Source organism: Helicoverpa armigera, chromosome 29 (genome assembly GCF_030705265.1).
Source record: "Helicoverpa armigera isolate CAAS_96S chromosome 29, ASM3070526v1, whole genome shotgun sequence".
Classification (NCBI taxonomy): Eukaryota; Metazoa; Arthropoda; class Insecta; order Lepidoptera; family Noctuidae; genus Helicoverpa; species Helicoverpa armigera.
The window spans coordinates 245190-268724 of record NC_087148.1 but is presented as its reverse complement, the minus strand read 5'-3'; the positions used below and the strand labels follow the sequence as shown (position 1 = coordinate 268724).

General features: G+C 39.4%; 2 protein-coding genes and 1 long non-coding RNA gene across 3 annotated transcripts in view; all 3 read right to left on the bottom strand.

Moving 5' to 3' along the window:
- Positions 1-3499: 3499 nt before the first annotated feature.
- On the bottom strand, positions 3500-6977 carry LOC110378490 (uncharacterized). The gene is made up of 7 exons (XM_064042729.1): positions 6827-6977; positions 6150-6272; positions 5536-5715; positions 4933-5118; positions 4643-4735; positions 4050-4171; positions 3500-3688 (listed from the first exon to the last, which is right to left on the bottom strand). The coding sequence occupies exons 1-7, from the start codon at positions 6903-6905 to the stop codon at positions 3572-3574; spliced, it is 900 nt and encodes a 299-aa protein (XP_063898799.1). The 5' UTR covers positions 6906-6977; the 3' UTR covers positions 3500-3571.
- Positions 6978-11106: 4129 nt separating this feature from the next.
- On the bottom strand, positions 11107-17014 carry LOC135119101 (uncharacterized). Its single transcript, XR_010277989.1, has 2 exons — positions 16948-17014; positions 11107-16569 (listed from the first exon to the last, which is right to left on the bottom strand). It is a non-coding gene; the product is annotated as an uncharacterized LOC135119101 (long non-coding RNA).
- Positions 17015-17773: 759 nt separating this feature from the next.
- The window catches only part of Trna:q:34e (Son of sevenless), a 51983-nt gene continuing 46221 nt past the window's right edge, over positions 17774-23535 (bottom strand). Inside the window, exons 33-36 of the mRNA XM_064042513.1 lie at positions 22096-22167; positions 21617-21690; positions 18975-19054; positions 17774-17938 (exon numbers count right to left, since the gene is read on the bottom strand). Coding sequence (XP_063898583.1) covers positions 17774-17938; positions 18975-19054; positions 21617-21690; positions 22096-22167 — 391 coding nt within the window. The remainder of the gene's footprint in view (positions 17939-18974; positions 19055-21616; positions 21691-22095; positions 22168-23535) is intronic.

Genomic DNA, 23535 nt, shown 5'->3' with positions numbered 1-23535 from the left:
ATTGATGTTTGACAGTGACAGTTGTCTGCGTCATGTCAATCTGTCAGTAGTGTGAATGTCGATGGAGCTCGTTCTCTTGCTCCTGAGACGTCGCCGGCGCCGGGTGTGCGCACTGACCGAGAAATATTAAGATGGCGGACGAACAAAGACTATAAAACCACTTGACTGCGCATACAGTGCCCCGACGCTCGCCAAACGTTAGTCTGCCTACATGCGCGATGAAATGGTGCGGGAAACAATCCAGGACATCTAGTTACAAAAAGGATGGCATCGGCAAGTATCAATACCAAAATTTGGCTTTGATTTAATTATATTACGAAATACCACGGGGGTCTATTTAAATTGGTGGTTGGTGAACCGCGCTCACGCTCGTTGATGTCTTTTGGAAAAGTCCCTTTCTTTCATTAAGAAATTCTAATACGTCCATTTCTTTCTTGCCCTTTGTATTCCTATCGATGAAATTTGTGCTGTTACCTTTAAGGATGAAGTGGATATCGATAATAGTAAATTTACATTCATTAAAAAATATGTTTTATTTTGGCTAATGAGTTAATTAACTGACCATGGACCAAATTAATTTTAATGTAATAGAAAAATATATTTTCATTTTAGATTTTTTAAGATTCCAGAAATATGGAAAATTGGTCCCCAACAATAACAAAGTGCTGTTTGCTCGAGGCACTTCACTCCCAATTGTTTTGAATATTTAAAACAATGCCGACGTTTATTTAGTTCAGCGATTCCAACAATGTTTTTGCCTATCGTAGTTTTTATAAACCTCATAATTTTGGAATAATTACATCGTGTACCTATTTAAAATATACCAAGAAATATGTAGACGTTCGATTATCGTTTTTTACCAAAAATAATCAGGACCCTAAAACATTAATAATAATCTCTATAAACATTAATATTAATCTAATCTCCTATATAAGGATATCGCTAAGCGACTTGCTGACACTTCAGGTGACCCAGGGGCTGGTTTTTATTTTGGCCAAAAAGTAAGCATTGCCATCCAACGTGGCAATGCTGCCAGCCTCTTGGGTACACTCCCGGTGGGCAGCGATGAGGAGGAGTTTTTTGATGCAATTTTTTAAATATTTTTATTTATAGTAAGTGTATATATTAGGTAATAAGTTAGTTGTATGTTGTATATATATTTATTATTAAGTTATTGTAAAAAGTTATTTGTAAATAAACAATTTATATTTTCTAGATGAAAAAAAAAAAAAAAAACATTAATTCGAAAAACTTCTACTAAATTTATTATTTATACATTTTAAGAATCAATAATTTTCTTGTACGCAGTCCTTTTTTGTAATAGACTGATTTTTATTAAATATTCTTATACGATTTTTATTGAGTATTTATTACTACGATGAAATACATTTTATCGATATTTTTTATTTGAAAGAGAGCAATACCTTGCTGAGACCAATGGTAGCCGCGAATTATGTCGCGTCCCCCCGCCCGCAGCGGTGAGTCGTGTTCTTAGAAGAAATTGGCGAGTGCGCTCTCTAGTGGTTATTTACTTTATGCGGACGAACATCACCAACACGTGGATTCCAATCCGTTTGAATCTGCGACATGCATATGCATATGTTTGACGGGCAAGAAACTCCACAGTTACCTACTCTTTTTAATAGTAAGGTATTACAGTTTGTATGTATTGATTGATACATATAATAACAGCATGAGAAGATCATGTAGAAATGAATAGCAAACAAAAACATGAGACTAATTAATCAATTTTGATGGGTAGGGTTAGCAAATGTTATGCATCCAAATTGCAACCTCGATTAGTGTTGCTTAACCCCACCCATCCAAACTCCAACCTCGACAGATGTTGCTTGACCCCACCCATCCAAACTCCAACCTCGACAGATGTTGCTTAACCCCACCCATCCAAACTCTAACCTCGACAGGTGTTGCTTGACCCCACCCATCCAAACTCCAACCTCGACAGATGTTGCTTAACCCCACCCATCCAAACTCCAACCTCGACAGATGTTGCTTAACCCCACCCATCCAACCAAACTCTAACCTCGACAGGTGTTGCTTGACCCCACCCATCCAAACTCCAACCTCGACAGATGTTGCTTAACCCGACCCATCCAAATTGCAACCTCGACAGGTGTTGCTTAACCCCACCCATCCAAACTCCAACCTCGACAGGTGTTGCTTAACCCCACCCATCCAAACTCAAGCCTCGACAGGTGTTGCTTAACCCCACCCATCCAAACTCAAGCCTCGGCAGATATTGCTTAACCCCACCCATCCAAACTCAAACCTCGACAGGCGTTGCTTAACCCCACCCATCCAAACTCAAACCTCGACAGGCGTTGCTTAACCCCACCCATCCAAACTCGAACCTCGACAGGCGTTGCTTAACCCCACCCATCCAAACTCTAACCTCGACAGGTGTTGCTTAACTCCACCCATCCAAATAGCAACCTCGACTGATGTTGCTTAACCCCACCCATCCAAATCAGAACCTCGACAGGTGTTGCTTAACCCCACCCATCCAAATAGCAACCTCGACAGCTGTTGCTTAACCCCACCCATCCAAACTCCAACCTCGACAGCTGTTGCTTAACCCCACCCATCCAAATGGCAACAAATGGCAGTTATGTTGTGTGAAAATCGTGAAATGAGAGCAAACAGAAGAGTATGGAAGAAGAAAACATGCTGCGCCGACCAATAAAATTGGGATAAGGGCAGGAAGATGATGATGATGATGGAAAACCCCGTTCAATGCACCAGGTGAGCATATTTTCCTTAGTATTACTGGTATTACTGCATCCCCGGTGCTCGAATACTAAGAGGGCGACAGGATTTATAATAAAACTCATATTTGCAGTGCTTGAAAGTTTAAGACGAATTGGTCAACAATAATTCCATAACCGGCACGCGCATCTAAGGCGCCAAAAGGGGTCGGAGCGTCTGAGCGGGGCGAGGATAACAATACGCGCGCTAGCTTATAACTAAAAGTCGTAAGCGACAAAATTGTTTTGTAATTTTATTATTTAGAAATGATAATTTGATAAAAATTCCTTCTACAATTTTAAAGAGTATGTATATACTCAACTACTAAATAAGTTAAGAGGCTTAAATCGGTCCCGTTTGCCCATAATATGTGAATCTCTTTTTAAAAAGAGGTATGTTTGATATATTTTTCTCTGTTATAAAAGTTACCTAATCATGTTTCTACAACTAACAAAATAAGGTTTATATCATGTACTTTCAGGTAACCAAGTTGTATTTTGATCCGTTTTGTATTTACTGAGAAAAATTGAGATCCTTGGCGCCAAAAATTCCAATTCGTCCTCTTAAATCCACACTTCTAAAATTAAATGTCGTATTTATTTTATGACTTAGTTTAAGGCAGCGGTTTCACCTGTTTCTTGCGGAAACTACCTCCCGCGTCAGGATAACACAAAGTTTCTGTTATTTTTCGCAATCAGAATTATTTATTTAGCTTGTAGAAGACTCCAAAAAAGTTTCGTTTAAGTATATTTTCCTGTGAACCCGACGACGGCGCGAATTATCAGTTACAGACAGACAGACATATTCATTTGATTTCCTCGTAATGGCGCTCAATTTCCTCGTATTTATGTTGTTCTATTTCCCGAATCTCGGCGTCACATTCCTTGCGAAACAGCATGTTCACGTAGAATCTATTTTTTAACTGAAACAAAAGATACTATTATTGATGAAAACTTTCTACGTACCTACATAAAACTTATAGACTGAAAAATGCAATATCAATCATCGTGAATTGTGTCTGATGGTTTCATATCGTGTTATTTTTGTTATTTTCACAAAATTATTTTGCAGTGAAGTTTGCAGTTTTTTTAAGTAGTCCTGTGTTCAAAATTTAATAGGTAAAGTGCCGGATTAGGCAAGCTGGGGCCTGTATCAAGAATAGAGGGGAGCCAATAGCAAAAAGAAAGCATAGATTTAGTGCCCTCCTTCGGTGCATGGCTCGTAACAATTGCAACTCTTCCTATATGATTAACTCAACACTGGGTTTCTTTTAAAAGACTTACGTAATTAATCCTCGGTTGGTATATCCCAGCGTCACAAGTGCAGTTGCATCGTTTCCGAATTCCGACAACTAGCATGATGAATCCCACCGTGCATACTACTGATAATATCACTGTAGTTACATCTGAAAGTTTCATTGCCTGTTAAGTAAACTTAAGTATATATTTTTTTTTGTTATGGCGTCCAAGGCCAATTTTCGGCTACGGCGGCCGTTCTCACATAAGGAGATTAGCCAACTGCGCAGGACATATTATAGTGCACAAGCTTTTGCTTGGATACAGGAGCACTGACCTATCTATATGGACTTGGTTGAAGGCATATAAATAATTCCATATTTTTAAAATTAATCAACTTAATCTCTGCTGTCGATTTTTATTTTTCGGGTGATTTTAAGTATCCTCAAGATATTCTGCATATAATAAAATTTTAATCAGTATCTACCTATTGCGTCTTAATTTATGCTGATATTATAAAACTGCAGTTTGTTTGTCTATACGCTTAAACTCGCTAAACTCAGAAACTATTGGTCCTTAACAGTATGTAGGTACTTTGCACTCCTGGATAAAAAATTAAAATTTTCAATTCAGTGACCTACCTTTACTGGTCCTTGATTCTTCTTGCAAGTTATTAGGTGCTAAAGGTATAGCTAATGGTCTGATCTGCTTAGGATGTCTAAAGGTTTTCGTTTCTGCAACAAGAACAACATACAGTTTTTAAGATTATAATGCCCGCTAAGGTAAACTTCTATTGAGATTCAATAGATATCCAATGGACACATTATTGAATAAGCAGAATTGAGCCCCTGCTCTCTTTCCGGTCTTGTCGGAATTGCTCCAACTGAGGGGGAGGAACTCTCAAGAGTAAAGGAATAGGGAGTGTGCATACCTCGTGCACGTGCAGTATATGTTCTGCGCGTTTCACTCCTGGCATTGTTTGAGGATCCCTGCCCTGTCTGGTAACTGTTCTGCTTAGTCATTGTAGGCTTAGGCATTGTAATACTGCTGGGTTTGCCTGAGGGCTCGTCTGTCATATTCACTTCCACTTGACACGGTATGTCGCGAAGACAGACATCTGAAAACAGACATGAACTCATTGGCATCGTTTATGCTGATAACTCGTCAAGTTTAGTTCCGTGGCGGACCATTTTGCAAGAATAGCCGTCCTACATAGAGCTAAGCTAAGAGGTGCACAGGTGAACTGTTTTTCTATATTATAGTTTAGGAAGAAGTTCCTTTATACGTATGCTGAATCCGACACTACCACAACCGCTTATAGCGAGATTCCATTAGAATTATTTACGCTGTTAAAACTTTTTGCGTTACTTTGAAATAGCAAATAGACCAAAAGAATAATTTGTGTGCATCGAAGTGTCGCACTCGAGTATCGTATCGGGACTCCCGACCCTGGTGTCCTCGTGGTGTCCCCTGCGATGGCTACAGCGTGAGGATCTGATGGAACTATGAAACTTTCACAAGTTGAACCCCTCACCTTTCACTGAACTCTTCCGTTTAACGAACACTCCTTCAGCCAGTTTCTTCCGGATACAGGAACCGTCTAAGCATATGTTCACGTAAATTGATGTTGAAGTTTCGGATAGTAACGGCATTTGTACCAGAAAATATATCTGTCGGTCGCTTGTGCGGTGAGCCGATATTTGCTTAGGAGTGTCTGAAAAAATATAAAAGTTTATTTTTGTGTTCAAAGTCAACAGTTCGGAGACCAATTCAAAATTTTAACTAGGTCAAAAAAGTGGCTAGACTATGGTAATAGTAAATAGACCATCTACCAAGCTCTTACCCAAGTATGTTGGCGTCGGCATCCAGTGTAACTTCATCAGTGCATCAGCGTTTTAGTTATATGGAGCAATGGAGATCAATCCAGTTACCAGGGCTACCAAAAATATCCCTTAGTAAGACTGTTTGTCAGAATTTCTGACTACCCATAACGATTGCCAAAGATGTTCAAATGATAGGATCATGACATCTATTACTTCATGTCTAGACTGCTGCCTCCCCCAAGGTTCGCCACTTTTTACTGCTTCCCGGCGACCTTGGCCAGATTGTCCGTCTATTTAGAGGGCGTAGTGAGATATTGAATGTTACCTGTGTCTGTGACGATGTCGGCTGTGACTCCTGGCTGCATGTTGTTCAGCCACACCTCCATGAGCAGCCGGTCGTTCCAGCCGTGGTAGAACCTGTAGCCTTGGGTAGCCGCGTCAGGATCGTCTACAATTGATCATTCTATGTAAAAGTTGGTCAACAAGTTAGTTAACACGAGTAGTATTTGTATTTATGATTACTTTATTTTCTGTGCCTGGTGGTGTCCAGGCTGATTGTCAGACATAGAGGCTGTTCTCTACAAGGAGATCAGCCAGCTGCGCAAGACATATTATAGTGCACGAGCATTTGCTTGGACGGCGGTGCACTCTCTATTCCTTCATAGCGCGATGAGACGGTAATCCGACACCACCGGAGAGAGATCACAAGCAGGACCGACATTAACGTGCTCTCCGATACACGGGTGTATCAATCACCAACTTAAAGGCTCCGAGCTGCTTTTTTTGTGATAGTTTCTAAAACCCACAAACACAGTCGGTCCGACCCGGGAATCGAACCCGAGACCACGTGCACGCGGTGCACGGCAGTCGCGTTATGGGACTACTTGATCTTATGACTTCAATATTTCTTTGTATATATGTAGTTTGTAGTATGGAAACCATATTTATTTCCTACGATTGTGTATATTTTAAATTAAACAAAAAAAAACGGTACAAACTTACTATTGTAAACATAGTCTCCGAATGAAACCGTAACATTGATAGCCTGACACACAAACAAAAAACAAAAATACACTTTCATCTTAACACTTCACTGAATTATTTTCGTGAAACGTGTTAATTTTCACGAGGTCCTATCTGAATTATAATTTGAATAATATATATTATACATATTGGTTTACATGTAAACTGAACTCTTTTAGTTAGGTAACTGTAAATGTATAATTAATATTCCTGAACTCAGAACTGTGTTTTCCCTGTGACAAAAATGAGCCTCTCTACGAATCTGGTTTTACATCGAATGCTATGCTATGGTATTCATTGAATATTATGGTCAATAACAATATTTCCTCAGATATTTGGTTTTTTTATGAGACCCGCTGTGGGTGCAGCGTTAAGTCAAAGTCTTACTGACTTAACCCAGCCATGTTCCTTCTTAAGCCCTTTATGTACCAGCGCCGCGATACAGATACCTGACCTGGCATGTATGTGAAGCTGTGTTGGTATCTTCAAAGCTTAGTAGTAGGTAGTAATGTACCTACCTGCCAAGGTGGAGGTAGCAGGTTCATGAATTAATTATCATGGCTGTTCTGTTTGATGTGTCATCCTATTAGTTTTTCTCAGCTTTTTTTCTTCGCTGCTTCTGGTGATACTTGAAGCTAATCTCAACACAGTCGGAAAAGGCTAGGCAGGTGATGACGATGATAGATGGTGCTAATATTAAGGCTAGTGATTATATAATATAACTTGGCTAATATTAAGGCTTGTCAGGTCGGCTGTGCAATTTCAAAACCTAGTATCTGACAAATTTTTAAAAAAGCGTGTTTTTGCATTTTTCGACCTTATAGACCATTCTCCACATACTAGGATAGCAAAAACTCTCAAAAATTTGACAAAAACGAAGTTACACAATGTCGGAAACCTAGTATCTACAGTAAACGTTTTCAAAGTGCAAAAATTACAAGATTAAAACATAGTATCTAACATCAACCATTTTAAAAACCTAGTTAGTGCTTGTAGTTACTTGGATATAAAATGGTTCATGTAGATACTAAGCCAATGAAATGGTTGTAATAAACGTCAAAACTCCCGCGCAACTTTAGTATGTGAGAACAAGTCGTTGCAAGTGCGTGTTTTTGTCTCGAAAAATGAGCAAAAATCAGTTTTATAGGTCGAAATTGATCTTGAGTGCTTTAAAAGAACAACATGGTGAAATTTAAGTACGCTTCAGTGTATAATATTGTCAAGATTGTTTGTTTTCCAAGGTTTTTTATGAATAAAAGGCATTTTTTTTAAACGACGTCAAAAATCATCAAATGACCCCTCCCGCTGTGGGTTAGCAGCGATGAGGGAGTGTCAGACTCTTACTGACCAAAAACCGTCGTGTTCCGTCGTCGGCCTTTTATTTGCCAGAGCCACGGTATCTCTTTCGAACAACCCGCAGCCCCGGCAGGCCTTGGCCCTACTGGGCGCCGCTGGGGTTGCTGACATCTCTTTGAGGAGCGCGTGGAACAACGCGCGCCGTCGACAAGGGTCTGTCGTCTAAGCAGACAGAGGGACGCTGAGCCACCCGAACTCACCGCCCACAGACCCATGCCTATGATGGCCGGGAGTCATCTCGCGACACCCGGCGCCCGTGGTGTCTACCTGGTCCAGCGTGGCGGCCGGGATGAGAGGTGCGAACTCTCTGACGTTCCGCCGCCTCCTTCTCGAGCATGACTGCTTCGCAGAAGGAGGCGAAGGCATCCCATTCCCTCTCGCTCCGGACCATGGCCTGAACCAGGGCCGGACGCGAGAAGTCGCCGCCGCCTAAAGCCTCGACGAGTACCCGGCGGTGCCCTTCCCACGCAGGGCACTCCTGGACTGTGTGGTCCACCGTGTCCTCGGGGCTGTCCGCACAGTGGTGATACCCGGGCGCCTCCTCACGAAAGATTCGATACAAGTACCTCCCGAAACACCCGTGTCCGGTGAGGACCTGCGTCATGCGGTACGTGAGGGCGCCGTGACTCCTGCCGAGCCACTCCTCAAAGAGGGGACTTACCGCCACTATGGTGGCGTGCCCTGTACTGGGTTGCGACAGTCGTTCCCTCCAGGCCACCATGAGATCGCGCCGGAGCTCCGCCCGCTGCTCGACAACTTGCCGCGGCAACGGGGTTTCCCCCCCGGCGCTGAGCCTCCTCGCGCCAGTCGTACAGGCGCAAGAAGACTCTCGCCTCCAGATCCCACGGTGGCAGTCCGGCTAGTAGGCCAGCTGCTTCGCGGGAGATCGTGCGGTACCCCCGGATTAGCCTAATGGCTATCACCCTTTGGGGCACGTTCATGTAGTGTACGGCCCGCGGCCATACCGAACGTTATGAAAAAACACAATCCCTTGACCATGCCAACCTTAAAATATATTCCAAGAGGCATTAAAGAAAGTAAAAAGAAAGGCATAGTAAAATCATTATTACAGCTTATGCCAATGAACAGAAGGGAGTTTTGGCAAAGTTTACCGATCAATAATAATTCAGTTGATTTAGTTTCTGGTGGACAATTTTTAATAAGCGAATAATTTATTTTATTTGAATATTGTTTTCAAATATTTTGAGTGATTATTTTTTTTTTACTGAGAAAAACAGTTTTTTTTCAATCTTTTTCATTAAAACTGCTTATCACTATTTCGTTGTTTTATTCTATTGTTCCTTACTAGGTTTATAAAAGTGCATTTAGTTTCTACTCAGTAAATTCAGACCTAAATGAAAACAAAGCAAGTGATCTTACTAGGTTTTGAAATTGTCACACTCAAAAAGTTAGAACTAAGAAAACAATTTTTTTATTAGTAACTGCTCCTCTACGTACATACTTGGTGATAGACGCATTAAAACACTTTTTTTAAAAACCCTGTTATCTCCCTCAAATTTTGCAATCACTCCCAGGACGGTACGACTAATATTATTGAAACGGCAAGCTGTCAAAGATATGAAATCGTTTTTCGGCTCTCCTATAAAATTTGGTTTTGTGCAGATACTGGGTTTTGATATTTCGCAGCCGAGGTGATCGAAACCTGTGAAATACAACTTACTCGATCAGAAAAAGATGATGTAGGTATATATCTTTAATTTATAGCTTACCTTATATATCTCCCACTGGATTAAAGCTTTATTTCAATTACTTAACGTTCCCAAACGCCGCACGTCATAAGGTAACATTTTGTGTGTAAGTATCCTCATTCCCTGTATATAAGTGTACCTAATTAATCATAATAATTAATTGTAAATTTATTGTTTTGGCATTCTGACTCCAATGTGGTCAATTTTATGACCTTATCTGACCCATGACCTACCATATTTCAGGTCGTAAAAGGGCCGTATTTAACTATTTGTTATCATTATCCTCCTGCCTTTATCCGAATTTTTATTTGGGGTCTGATGTCTAAAGGCCCATTTGTAACCACTGCAGTAGGTAATGGTACCAGTTTATATTTTTATATTTCAGTAGCTTCCGCCCGCGTAGAGTTCGATTATATCGCGTTTCCAAGAAAATTCTTCAAATGTCCGGGATAAAAACTATCCTATGTTCTTTTTCAAGACCAACTCTATCTCTGTACCAAATTTTATTAAAATTCATTTCAGTGGTTTAGACGTGAAAGCGTAACAGACAGACAGAGTTACTTTCTCATCTATAATATTAGTAGGGATTACTTAAATAGGGAATATTTTATGTAGTCAGGTAAACAGGGAAGACGTATTTTCAAGTTTACAATATATTGTTTGTTTGTTACGTAAATTATTAACAAATAAATATTTGTTTTCCTTTACAAAGTTCGTATCCTAACTCAATACAATGTAAGTGTGTGTAGGTATATCAAGATGCAGGCGAGCTGAAATCACGGAAAAAGATGGGACAACAAGGAGATAGCTATGGTTTTTGAAATCTATATGGTAGGCTGAATATTTACTGTTATACTTAGTAGATCCATACCTTAATGAAAGTAAAAATATAGTAATATTATAATAATTGGCGTCTACAGAGCATCATCTCCCGAGCCTTTTCCCAACTATATTGGGGTCGGATTCCAGTCCAAGCGGATGCAGCTGAGTACCAGTGTGCCACAAGGAGCGACTGCCTATCTGACCTCCTCAATCCAGTTACCCGGGCTACCCAATACCCCTTGGTTAGACTGGCGTCAAACTTACTGGCTTCTGACCGACAGACTATAATTATTATATTATTTACTTTAACAGTGAAAGACGATAAGTTATAGATTATTTTCAAGAGGGTTTAAATAAAAATAAAACAGCAAATGAACTGTATATATGAATTGCTATCCATTTAATATAATATGTACAATAATATTCACAGGTGGTCATCACTTAGAGCTAGCGCGTCTCGCATACTTTATATATATTTATATATATACCTAGCTTTAGGCCAGATAACGACAAACTCTACTTTTTATTATTTATATATATATTGTATTTAGGTCTGGGGTGGGCTTTTGTGAATATTTTAAGTTGTGGCAAAAGCGAATTATTATTTTCATATATTCAATCTTTAACCGACTTCGAAAAAAGCAGGTTCTCGGTTTTTATATACTTTTAAAGTTGTAATATATAACATGTTCCCCTATTGAAAAGAAATTATAATATAAGTAGGCGTTTCGCTTTTGTTACAATTTTTAAAGTCTTGTATTTACTTATCGTAAATACACACGTCAAGCTCTATTCTAAAGCGATTTAGTTAATATTTAAGCATAAAATACATTGAAATCTTATACATAAATATAATTTGTACCTACTTCATTATATTCAAATCCATATTTTAGTGAAATCGCTTTAAAATATCGCAGTTTTAAAATTGGACTTTATTTTTATATAATTAAAGTTGAAATTGCTTTGATTTTATATATTTTTGTACTACGTCAGTGGTCTTAATCCCACCCCTTTTGCGATCTACTAGTTTACTATATATTTATATATATATATGTATTTATGTATATTATGTACAAATTTTATCTATCTTACACTTTTTGTTTGACATTTTTGTAACTAAGGCGCGCGTTTCCGAACGACTTAAAGAAAATATTATATAATCTGTAGTGTGTATATAAAATTGTAAAAAATAAAACTTAATATTGGCACTATAAAAGAAACAAGAAGCTTGAGCTGGTTAACAATTTACACAAAGTTTGATATCTTCTGATTTTCAACCGACGTCCCAAAAAGAAAGGAGTTTGGCTTGTTTGTTTGTTCAAACGTACCAATCTCAGAAACTACTGCACCAGCGATAGAGAGCCCTCTGTCATCACTTGCGAAGTAGTTCCCACGGGACGCGGGTGAAACTAGAAAATCTATCCATTTTGATTCTATCAAAACTTCTCTAGTTTTGAATTTGATTCAAAATAGTTCTCTACTGCCCATTTTAAACCGACTTCCCAAAAAAGGAGTAGGTTCTCAATACGAATTTCATTAACTAATTTCTGATAAAAAAATCACTACAAACTTCAAAAAAAAAAAAAAAAACGAAAGTCGTTCATAAACGCGGGCTTACATATGAACTACTAGTTCGGACTGCAAGCTTGGGTAGCAAGCCGTATTGTTGGTGCGGGTTCACTTCCCGGTCGAGGCACAAGACTATCTTGTGCTTACAATGGGAAGTTGTATGGAATTGAACTGTCACCAAATATATCGAAAATATATAGATTTCTTCATTAATAATTTTGTCTTCTATATATAATCTATATATTATGAAGAAATCTATAGTAGTTTGAACGTTTGAACGGTCTAATCTCAGGAACTACTGTAGCAGTGATAAGAGCCCTCTTCTATCACATGCTGAGTAGTTCCAACCAGTTACAAGAAGCGACTGCCTATCTGACCTCCTCAACCCTAGCCTAGGCGTATTAGATTGTTAGGAGGCAAAGTTAGTCTGATAACAAGTCTGACACCAGCCTTGCCCGGGGCCCTTAGGTAAGACTGGTGTCAGACTTAAGAAAATAAATAATATGAATTGGTAAGATGACAGTTCAGATTCCGACTGGTAAGCACCATAATACATTGGCTATTATCAACTTTAGCCACACAGCGGGTAATCTGCGTTCTACATAATTATAATATATAATAATATACATTTATTGTATCTCTCTTACGAACTAACTGTACACTTTATATTTCAATTTCGCTAGAACATTGTCATTTATTTTACATTTCTCTTTAAATATACAATTGTTTCTGTTTATATATTTCATTTATATTTAATAATAATAATCACTGCTGCTGAAGATAAGGTTTTTAACAACATTAACCGGTCAAAGTGCAAAATACTATCGCACATTGACCGGTAATTTCACATAATATCCACTAATAATAACATTGTATAATAATAATATTCTCAAATATTATTTTACTATGGCAACACATTAGGAATTTATTGTTGATTTAACAGTTTTTTTAAACAATATATAATAATAATTATACCTAAGAGCATTTGTCATTAATATTATATTTAGAAACTGCTGAACCGATGCCGGTGATGTAAAAAATATTTAAAGGAATTCGTGGTCTATGCATTGGGTTGCGTTTCACCGGCTTCGGTGCAGCAGTTCCGTGTCACACGATCACTCGACGCATATATTTAGTATGTACACATAAATGCAAGGTTGTCATAGTTATCAGTTCCGTGCTGGCTGGAGATGGAATCATTTTACATATGTTAGACACAAGTTAAAATGTATTTATTTAATTTGTATTTAAAAAGTATTTTTATGTACTTGGTACCTGATATTTAACCGACTTCCCAAAAGGGAGGTAACCAATTACACTATGGGAACGGATGGGATGTTAGTATATTTTATAAAGGCATTAAGGTTAAAGGTTATTTAAGTTTTAGGCAAAAATTGTACTTTTCACATAAAACAATTCCGACTCCAGTGTATTTACGCTTAAATATAAGCCCTCTTATTTATATAACAAAGTCATTAATTTAATAAACACACTCTCTCTTTCTATCAAATTTTCCTCACCTTGATAGAAAGAGAGTTTAGAATTAGTTTATTAAGAGAATGACTTTATTATAAATAAGAGGTATATGCAATATTGACGGTATCGCCAATTAGGCCTGACGCACGTAATCGTCAATTGACGACTGCTTGCATCTTCCGTGTAGCCTTCGAAACATCAGCCTAGCCTTTTCCCAACTATGTTGGGGTCGGCTTCCAGTCTAACCGGATGCAGCTGAGTACCGGTGTTCCCTATGAAGGAAATCTATAGAAATATTATAAAGCTAAAGAAACTAGTTTCAGAAACTACTGTAGCAGTGATAAGAGCCCTCTTCTATCACTTGCGAAGTAGTTTCCACTATTTACAAGAAGCGACTGCCTATCTGACCTCCTCAACCCAGTTATCTGGACAACACAATACCCCTTGGTTAGACTGGTGTCAGACTTACTGGCTTCTGACTACCCGTAACGACTGCCAAAGATGTTCAATGACAGCCGGGACCTACAGTTTATCGTGGATCGTGGTGGAAGCTGCAAGGAATCGTCAATTACCGATGGTATGCAGTCTACTTATCGTACCGTCATATCGCGAGCTAATTCATAAACTCGTATTATATATATATGTATATAAATGTTTGAGAAACATCACGCTGCTTACATTAACACAATTTGAGAGGTTTCGCTTACAAATAGGGTTTTTTTTTCAGTATAGATAGGTGAATAAAATGCTTTGAAAATTAGGCGTGGTAGGATGAAAATCGCTTTTCAATGTATTGTAATTTTTAAATTGTTTAGACAGTAAATATCAAAATATATTGTTATAAACCACTTAACACCATTATTCTTGATGCTAAACCAAAATTATTATTTTTTGTAGAACTTTTAAAAGTATTTTGTTTAAGTTTAAGCCACGCCCATTTTCAATAACACCCTATCCAACTTATGAAGCGGAATATTTATTTATTAAATACAATACATAAATTATACTAGTATGTATACATAATATATATTTAGCAAAATGTTTCGTTTGCTTATTTAATATTTCCTATTATATTATGTTTTTACTATGTGTTGGCACTGCACGCAATAATTTCCTATTTTCATATAAAATTATTGTTTTTTTATATATATGGTGTGATCGCAGACATTATTTCTATGGTAAAATATATAAGATTTGTGCGAAATTATTATACTCCGTTTAAGTAGGCACTTTTTACAAACAATCTTAATAGGACTTTTTAAACAAATAGGTATTTTGCACTACTGCTTAAAATAATAATTCAATTGTTTAAACAGTTTTTATTATTGTATTTACAAGGCTTTTTAGGCGAATTTTAATTTTAAATAATAAGTCATATCAAGATTGCTAAATGCCCACTCTTACGGAGTAAATATATTTTGTTACTGTTTAAAATAAAAGCCATTTCCTATATAATTTATTTACACTGTATAAGCATTGACTAATCGTGAATATAGTGGAAGCACCCGGGTTTGTCTGCAATCACACGCGAGTACATTCATTTTATATAATATTTATGTATTATCAACGACACGTAAACTCCACAGTGCCCGGGCAAAGTTAATAATAGCCACACTTTCTAGGCTAGTATCAAGATTGGCCGGGTAATGTGGTCGCAGTAATTATCGAAGTTTAACCGTTATTAAATATACGTCGTTTTTGGAATGTCTACAATGTACAATATGTTTACATAGGCAAGACCTATTCAGATAGGTCGATAAATATTCACACAGCATAGATTTGACCAAGGATAAAAACAGCAAAGTTTTTTCTATAATATAGACATAAAATCCGCCGATATATTACGGCGGCTCCAGACCCCGGATTCCCGGGAATCGGCATGAAAATTCCCGGGAATACAGGCTTGGATACACAAGAACACCCGCGAAAACCATCTACATTTTCATTCACGGGGATTCTCGGTATATGTGGAACCAGCATTACATTCGGCAGATTCGACAGTCATATTAAAACAAGAAACGACTCGTTTGGCTTACAGACGACAATTGTTGACGTGAATTTATTTTTCTATTTTATAAGGGCAAACGTACATGGGATTATCGCCCCCATGGACACAACACCGTAGGCATTGCTAGAGTTGCCCGCTTTATAAAATAGACTTATAAAACTATAGTATTATAATATAACTACTAAGTTATGAAGTGGCATTGGACTCAAAATACCACTACAAATTATGGATGTCAAAAATAGACCATCTGTAAACTAAACGATTCATTTTTTGTATTTTTTAACTTTGACCAGTTTTTCTTGTATTTGTTAAGACGATATTTCACCTCGCTCTAGCAAACAGTAACACATTGCGTGCGAACATTTTTAAAATGTCCGCGAAACGACAATATGTCCTGCGCAGCTGGCTGATCTCCTTACATGAGAACAGCCGCCGTAGCCGATTACCGGACGACGATTCGTTCGATAATCGTTATCAATTAGAACGATTATCGGACGACAATATTATTTTATAAAAGCGAAATTTCACCAAGTAGACGGCGGAGAAATTTCGCAAAAATTGGCAAAATTTTTCCCCTCTTAACATATACAAGAAAGAAAAACCCTAGTTCAGAAATTGAAGTGATTTTTCCAGTGAATTCTGTGTGAATATTTATACATTAGTTTGTTTGTATATGTATAGTGTTTGTGTGGTATATCTACAGAGTAGCAGTGTGCTTGTTTCGTTGCTACGTCCGCGCCGCGCTGTTGGCGGCCGGCTTCGGCGGTAGGCGAGGGGCGCCGCTGTGAAATTGTATGTACAATGTTAATTTTTAAGCTAGATTAGGTATAATAGTTGTGAACTATGTAAATCTTAGTTTTTGAGGAGTTTGGTTGCGCCACTTCTTCTTTGCAACAATAACACAAAAGTAGAGAAACAATAACAAAAAAACAGCAGAAATAATTATGAGTCTTTGCGGGATAAGTCTCATACAAACGCGGATGCATATTGCATCGGTCCTGGATTCGATGATTCGAAGAATCTTGAGAGCAATAATCTTGCAGACGTAGAATGGGGTGGTCTGTTTTACAAACCTGTGCAGACAGACATGTGTTGCTGGACCGTAACTTTATCGTTACACGGGATCTGAAAAGTGGGGGCAGTTTGGGGGCAGTACTCACGTGTTGTGTCGGCGCTGCAGGATGGTGGAGTGCGCGGGGCGCAGCAGCTCGGGGGGCGGCGCGGGCGCGGCGGAGGGCGGCGGGCGGGCAGGGCGGCAGTACTCACGTGTTGTGTCGGCGCTGCAGGATGGTGGAGCGCAGCGCAGCAGCTCGGGGGCGGCGCGGGCGCGGCGGGAGGGGCGGCGGGGGCGGGCGGGCGGCAGCACCACGTGTTGTGTCAGCGCGCAGGATGGCAGGCGCGCAGCGGAGCAAGGGCGCCAGGAGGGGCGGCGGCAGGGCAAGCACCGTGGCAGCTCGGATGCGAGCGGGCGGGCAGCCAGGAGGGGCGGGGGCGGGCGGGGCCACGCGGTCAGCATGAGGATTGCGGATGCGGCATGGCCCATGGAGGGCGCAGGAGGCAGCGGCAGCACAGGTCCAGCGAGGATGGTGATGCGCAGCACAGGAGCATGCCGGCGGAGGGCGGCGGGGCGGCAGCAACGCGCTCAGGCCCATGCCGGGGCGCAGGGCGCGCAGGGCGAGCGGGGCAGGGGCGGCGGGGCAGCACTGCGGCATATGGTGGAGTGCGCGGCGCAGCAGCTGGGGGCGGCGGGCGCGGCGGAGGGCGCAGGGGGCGGCAGGGCAGCACCACGCAGGTGTCGGCGCTGCAGGATGGTGGAGTGCGCGCAGCAGCCTGGGGCGGCGCGCGGCGGAGGGCGGCGGGCAGGGGGCGCAGCAATCACGTGTTGTGTCGGCGCTGCAGGATGGTGGAGTGCGCGGGGCGCAGCAGCTCGGGGGGCGGCGCGGGGCGCGGCGGGAGGGGCGGCGGGGGCGGGCGGGGCGGCAGTACTCACGTGTTGTGTCGGCGCTGCAGGATGGTGGAGTGCGCAGCAGCCTCGGGGCGGCGCGGGCGGCGGAGGGGGGCGGCGGCGTGCGCGCCGGGCGGGGGCGGCGCGGGGGGCGCGGGGGGCGCCGCGCCGTACACCGGCGGGGAGCCCGCGTTACATGATGACGACTGCAACACAAACAAAGAACGTCATGCATTATTACACACGGAGCAGCATCTCGCGCTTACCCACCAAAGCAGAAGACTGGTTAACAATTTGCAAGCAAGTCGCTTCGTCCAACCGAAGATGACACCACCATCAGTCACGGGCTAGTCATTAATGTAGTATAGCTGTTACGGCTGAAGACATGTGGCTACATCTGATTCTAGCCGATTAAAGCTAAGTGAATTCTCTTGCGCTCGGTTAAAACTAGATATAGCCGCACTTCGGGCTTTAGCCACTTTCAAAAGAGTTTTAAAAGAGATGAAGTTGCGAACAGACTGTCCGAGCTATCCTAACGTTTATACGATATTGTAGAAGCCGCAACTACGCAATTTTAATTAGGCTAACAACTACATCTGGGATCATACCACGGGGGTATCGGGTTACCCGGGTAACTGGGTTGAGGAGATTAGATAGACAGTCGCACTGTATGGACCTCAGGCGTCGTTAGTTTGTATTGAGTTGAAAAAGACCACAGATTTCCCGTTCAATAGTTTATTGTGCAAGTTACACTAGTTCCGTGTGGGATGCTAATCGTGGGTATAGTTCTAATCAACTGAACACTAAATAATACAAAAATAATTAAATCGACTCGCGAAAGTAGGTCGCGCGACGTTAGCAAAAAAAATGCCTGTACGTAAACCGTACACGCACCATAAAAACAGTTCGCTCCATTCGACTCCAACATAGTTGGGAAAAAGTTAGACAGATGACGAAGTAATAAGTCTCTGCTCAGTGTTCAGAACACATGTTGTCTTGCATACTACTAGATGGCGTTGCAGCGTTTAAATGCACGTTACTTTTAAACATAGTATAAGTTGCATTTTGACATTATAGTAAAGGTCTTGCATAAGTAGTTGCATTTTGATAAGATATTATATTTATTTTGAAGAGTGTTTGTGTTAAATTAGCATCAGTTTCTATGTAAATAAGGTTCAAAGTTATACACTCAGCTTAATATGAAAAACACAGTAAATACTAGAGTACTAGGTGAATACTCACAGGCGGCAGCGGCGTGGGCGGCGCGGCGGAGTCGCGGCGGCGGCGCGGCGGCAGCGGCGGCGGCGTGCCGCACGATGCCGCTACACACACAATACATAATAAGTCCCGCAATCCATGTTTATCCCGTAATTTTAGGGGCCCAAGGGAAGTATTTGTCACTCATGGATAAAAGTAAACTTATTAACTTTATTGTAATATATGTGAAATTCTTATTACTTCCAACTTTCATTAAAATCTGTATGGGCATGAAGTAAAAAACATACACACATAAAAACTTTTTAAAATAAGTATAACTTTGCACTAAATAAATAAATAAACATGTGGCCGAGTTGCTGACAACACAGCGTGCTACAGAATATATAATGCCAATTGCAAAGTTCTCGCCTGACGCAACATTCTTGTTGCTTAGCTGTTGCTATATAAGTGTTTACCAGGAATACGAGGCTCCCTTCATCTTTTAGCTCATAATTCAGAGCAGTTACAATTTTGAAATAACTGAAACTTATTTTAAATTCTGTAAATATAAGAGCGCTATATTCACATTATGGCAAGCTGTGCGAATATTTGGTGTCCATTTCGACCGCGCGGCCACCTCATAATTTTTGATGAAACTTTGCCAGGAATTAGTAGTAATTTGTTACTTTTCACTCCTCTTTTCCTGAATTTGTTACAAAAAAAACCAAGCCGCTATGACAAAGAACAGTTGGCCGCTAGAACCGCCACTTGCCGTAGTCATCGCCCGTGATTACTCAGAAACTATACAATGCAGATAGACGAATGATACATCAAAAGAAAGGTCTTAATTTGTTAAATTTGTTACAAAATTAAAAAAGGTCAAAACGTAGATATACAAAAAGTTATGCAATGTTAAGTTTTCAGGTTATGAGTAGGTAATTATATCACCGTAGGCACCAAATTAATAGAGGCTAATGTGTATAGAAAATTAGTCTTTAATTTGTTACAGCGAAAAAAGACAAATAAATACTAGAAAGCAGGTTCAATAATATGTTAGAGTCGATTTTAGTTGGCCGCGCGGACGGCAATATGCCTAAAATACAATTTCGTTTTTCTCGTTATTAAAAGTAGGTTTTAGCTTAATTAAAGTACTAGTCGATGGGTAACGTAACCTAGTTTGAATAAATATAGCGAATTTAACTGCAGCATTCGTATTTTAGGAGATATTTACAAAAACACAGTGGTATGAAACTGTATGAGAGTAGGGTGTCCATGCATTTTCACATATTCGAAATTTTCGTTATTCACGTCTTATTTTTTTAGGGAGAGTGCATACTTTATAAAAATCAAAGTCACAAATAGATTAAAATTTCTTTATTTACAATCAACACAAAGGCAAACAAATCAAGTAATAAAAGACAACCAGATAAATATAAAATCTTCATAAACTAACATAATATTTATAAATTCTGTGTCACATATTTTCGTAGACACGAAAATATGTGACACAGAATGTAGACATATTTTCTTAGAGGTACTTATTTCAATTTTAAAAGAATTGTCGTCGTAACAAAAATATTTATTGTTATTTAAAAAATGACATTTATAGTGGCCTATTTTTGTGCCTGGTATAAATTCTATAGTACCAACTAAGAAATAATAATTATCCTTAATGCTAAGAGTAATCGGCAATTCAGTGAGTAAAACTGAGTCTGCAGCTCCGTTTAAATCAAATGTTATGATCTCGCCTAGCTTAAGTTCACCTTTCAACTCTGTGTCACATTTTTGACACATTGTGTTAACACAAAGGCAAACAATTGATTTGTTTGCCTTTGTGTTGATTGTAAATAAAGAAATTTTAATCTATTTGTGACTTTGATTTTTATAAAGTATGCACTCTCCCTAAAAAAATAAGACGTGAATAACGAAAATTTCGAATATGTGAAAATGCATGGACACCCTACTCTCATACAGTTTCATACCACTGTGTTTTTGTAAATATCTCCTAAAATACGAATGCTGCAGTTAAATTCGCTATATTTATTCAAACTAGGTTACGTTACCCATCGACTAGTACTTTAATTAAGCTAAAACCTACTTTTAATAACGAGAAAAACGAAATTGTATTTTAGGCATATTGCCGTCCGCGCGGCCAACTAAAATCGACTCTAACATATTATTGAACCTGCTTTCTAGTATTTATTTGTCTTTTTTCGCTGTAACAAATTAAAGACTAATTTTCTATACACATTAGCCTCTATTAATTTGGTGCCTACGGTGATATAATTACCTACTCATAACCTGAAAACTTAACATTGCATAACTTTTTGTATATCTACGTTTTGACCTTTTTTATTTTTGTAACAAATTTAACAAATTAAGACCTTTCTTTTGATGTATCATTCGTCTATCTGCATTGTATAGTTTCTGAGTAATCACGGGCGATGACTACGGCAAGTGGCGGTTCTAGCGGCCAACTGTTCTTTGTCATAGCGGCTTGGTTTTTTTTGTAACAAATTCAGGAAAAGAGGAGTGAAAAGTAACAAATTACTACTAATTCCTGGCAAAGTTTCATCAAAAATTATGAGGTGGCCGCGCGGTCGAAATGGACACAATATTTGAACCATTCTTCCTGCTTTACTGTGAGGATATTAACATTTAGTATGTATGTAGTGTTATGTACTCACGGTGTAGAGGTGTGGGCGGCGCGGGCGGGGAGGGGGACGGCGCCCCTCGCCACTCAAACTTGAACGCCACGCCTCTGTAACAAATAATGTTAGTCAGGTCAAATATAGCCAGAAAACTTGTGATATTATGTAATGTGTCTGATTGACGGATTTACAAGTTTCTGTTCGAAAAAAACAAAAATGGATGATAGAAATTTCAAAATTAACCACCAATTCATTTTAACTGTTAAAAATATTACAACATTTAAAATAATGTTTTTCAAAAAACGGGTTATTATGAATTACTAAAACTACGCAAAGGAACTTTAAATGGTATGGTTAAATTCGAATTAAACCTGGGTTACACAGCTAATTGTTAAAGATTAAAACAATTCTAATACCCAAATTGAACAAACACAAATAACTTTTTCTCACAATTCCGCCTATAAATCTTTTTATATGCTTGTTGTAATATTTTAAAAGTAAATATGTAGTTGTACCTGTCTGCATGCAGTCGTGGACTGGCGGGCGGCTGCGGCGCGGGGGACCGCTTCGGAGATACCGCCGGCATTCTGCAACATGACATGTTATACTCGACGCAATTGTGTTGCTGATTAAAGGACCTAAATTGTATATGGAGAGCGCGGGTGCAACATTACGGGAATACATATATGGTAAAAAAAAATCATAACTTAATTTTGATGGTAACGTTCACGTGTCAAATTCAATTCTTACAGGCTGGACGAAAGATATAAATTGCAATTTCCTTTCAGTTAACAAGAAAGATATGCTAAATCAATCGACTTTTCACAAGTTTCTTATCATTGGTCTGATGAGAAAATAAATGATAGACTACTTCCTTGATAAAACCACTACTTGTTTTCTGAACTTCTTTATCTAGAATCTTCTGAATGCGACTTTCCCACTAGTAATATTATTAATTTATCGATGCAATATAATAATTTAAACACACCTGTATATATAGAGATCGCTCGCACGTGCACTCGCTCACCGCACCGCGCGAAGGACACAAGTAAACAGACAGACGCTCCAATAGACACACTATCATTGTATTTATGTTATCTATAGTGTAGTAAACAGGCGCTCAACATTTTAAAATCTGTCTGTTTCAGAAGTCTAAATCAATGAACTGAAATATTTTATATCCATTCGAAAACCTGCGTATATGTTACTCCGATGTATAAACCATAATTATCATTACCGACTAGCCGTTTTCCCGCGGTTTCACCCGCTTCCCGTGGGAACTACTGCCTGTACTGTGGTGGGTGTGTGTGGCTTTCCAACAGTGAAATATTTTTTTTAATCGGTTCAATAGTTTTTGAGTTTATCCGTTACAATTTTTTTAATCATATGCCTTATCTTCGCTCTAATAATATTAATGTCAAAATATCAAAAGTTGTTTGTTATAAGGAGGGCTATATCTCATAAACCAGCACTTTATCGCTATTCACTTCTCTATATATTTTCACAAACAGCACCCATTTTGAACCAAGAGAGAGAGAGAGACAAGTGGTAGGACAAACACCTAAACCCACACCATTTTAAACCAAAACCAATCACAATATTTTTTTTATCATGTGATAATGATATTTTTATTTGACTTGTTTTGTATACATTCTGGTTCTTCAAACCTTACAGACAGACATGTGTTGCTGGGGAGTTTGTTGCGCCACTTCCTTCTTCCCAGCAATAACACATAGGAAGTGGTGAAGGGCGGGCGTTTTGGGGACTGTCTTTTGTTTTTGACGTTCGAAAAGTGCTGATTTATCAGCCTAATTTGAATAAACGATTTTGAGTTTGAGTTTATTATTCTAGAATAATTCTAGCACAACAGTTATTAACGCCTGCACTACAGTATCGCATTACATAACATAAACTACAGCATAGTATATAGTTTACTGCGCGTGTAACGGAACACC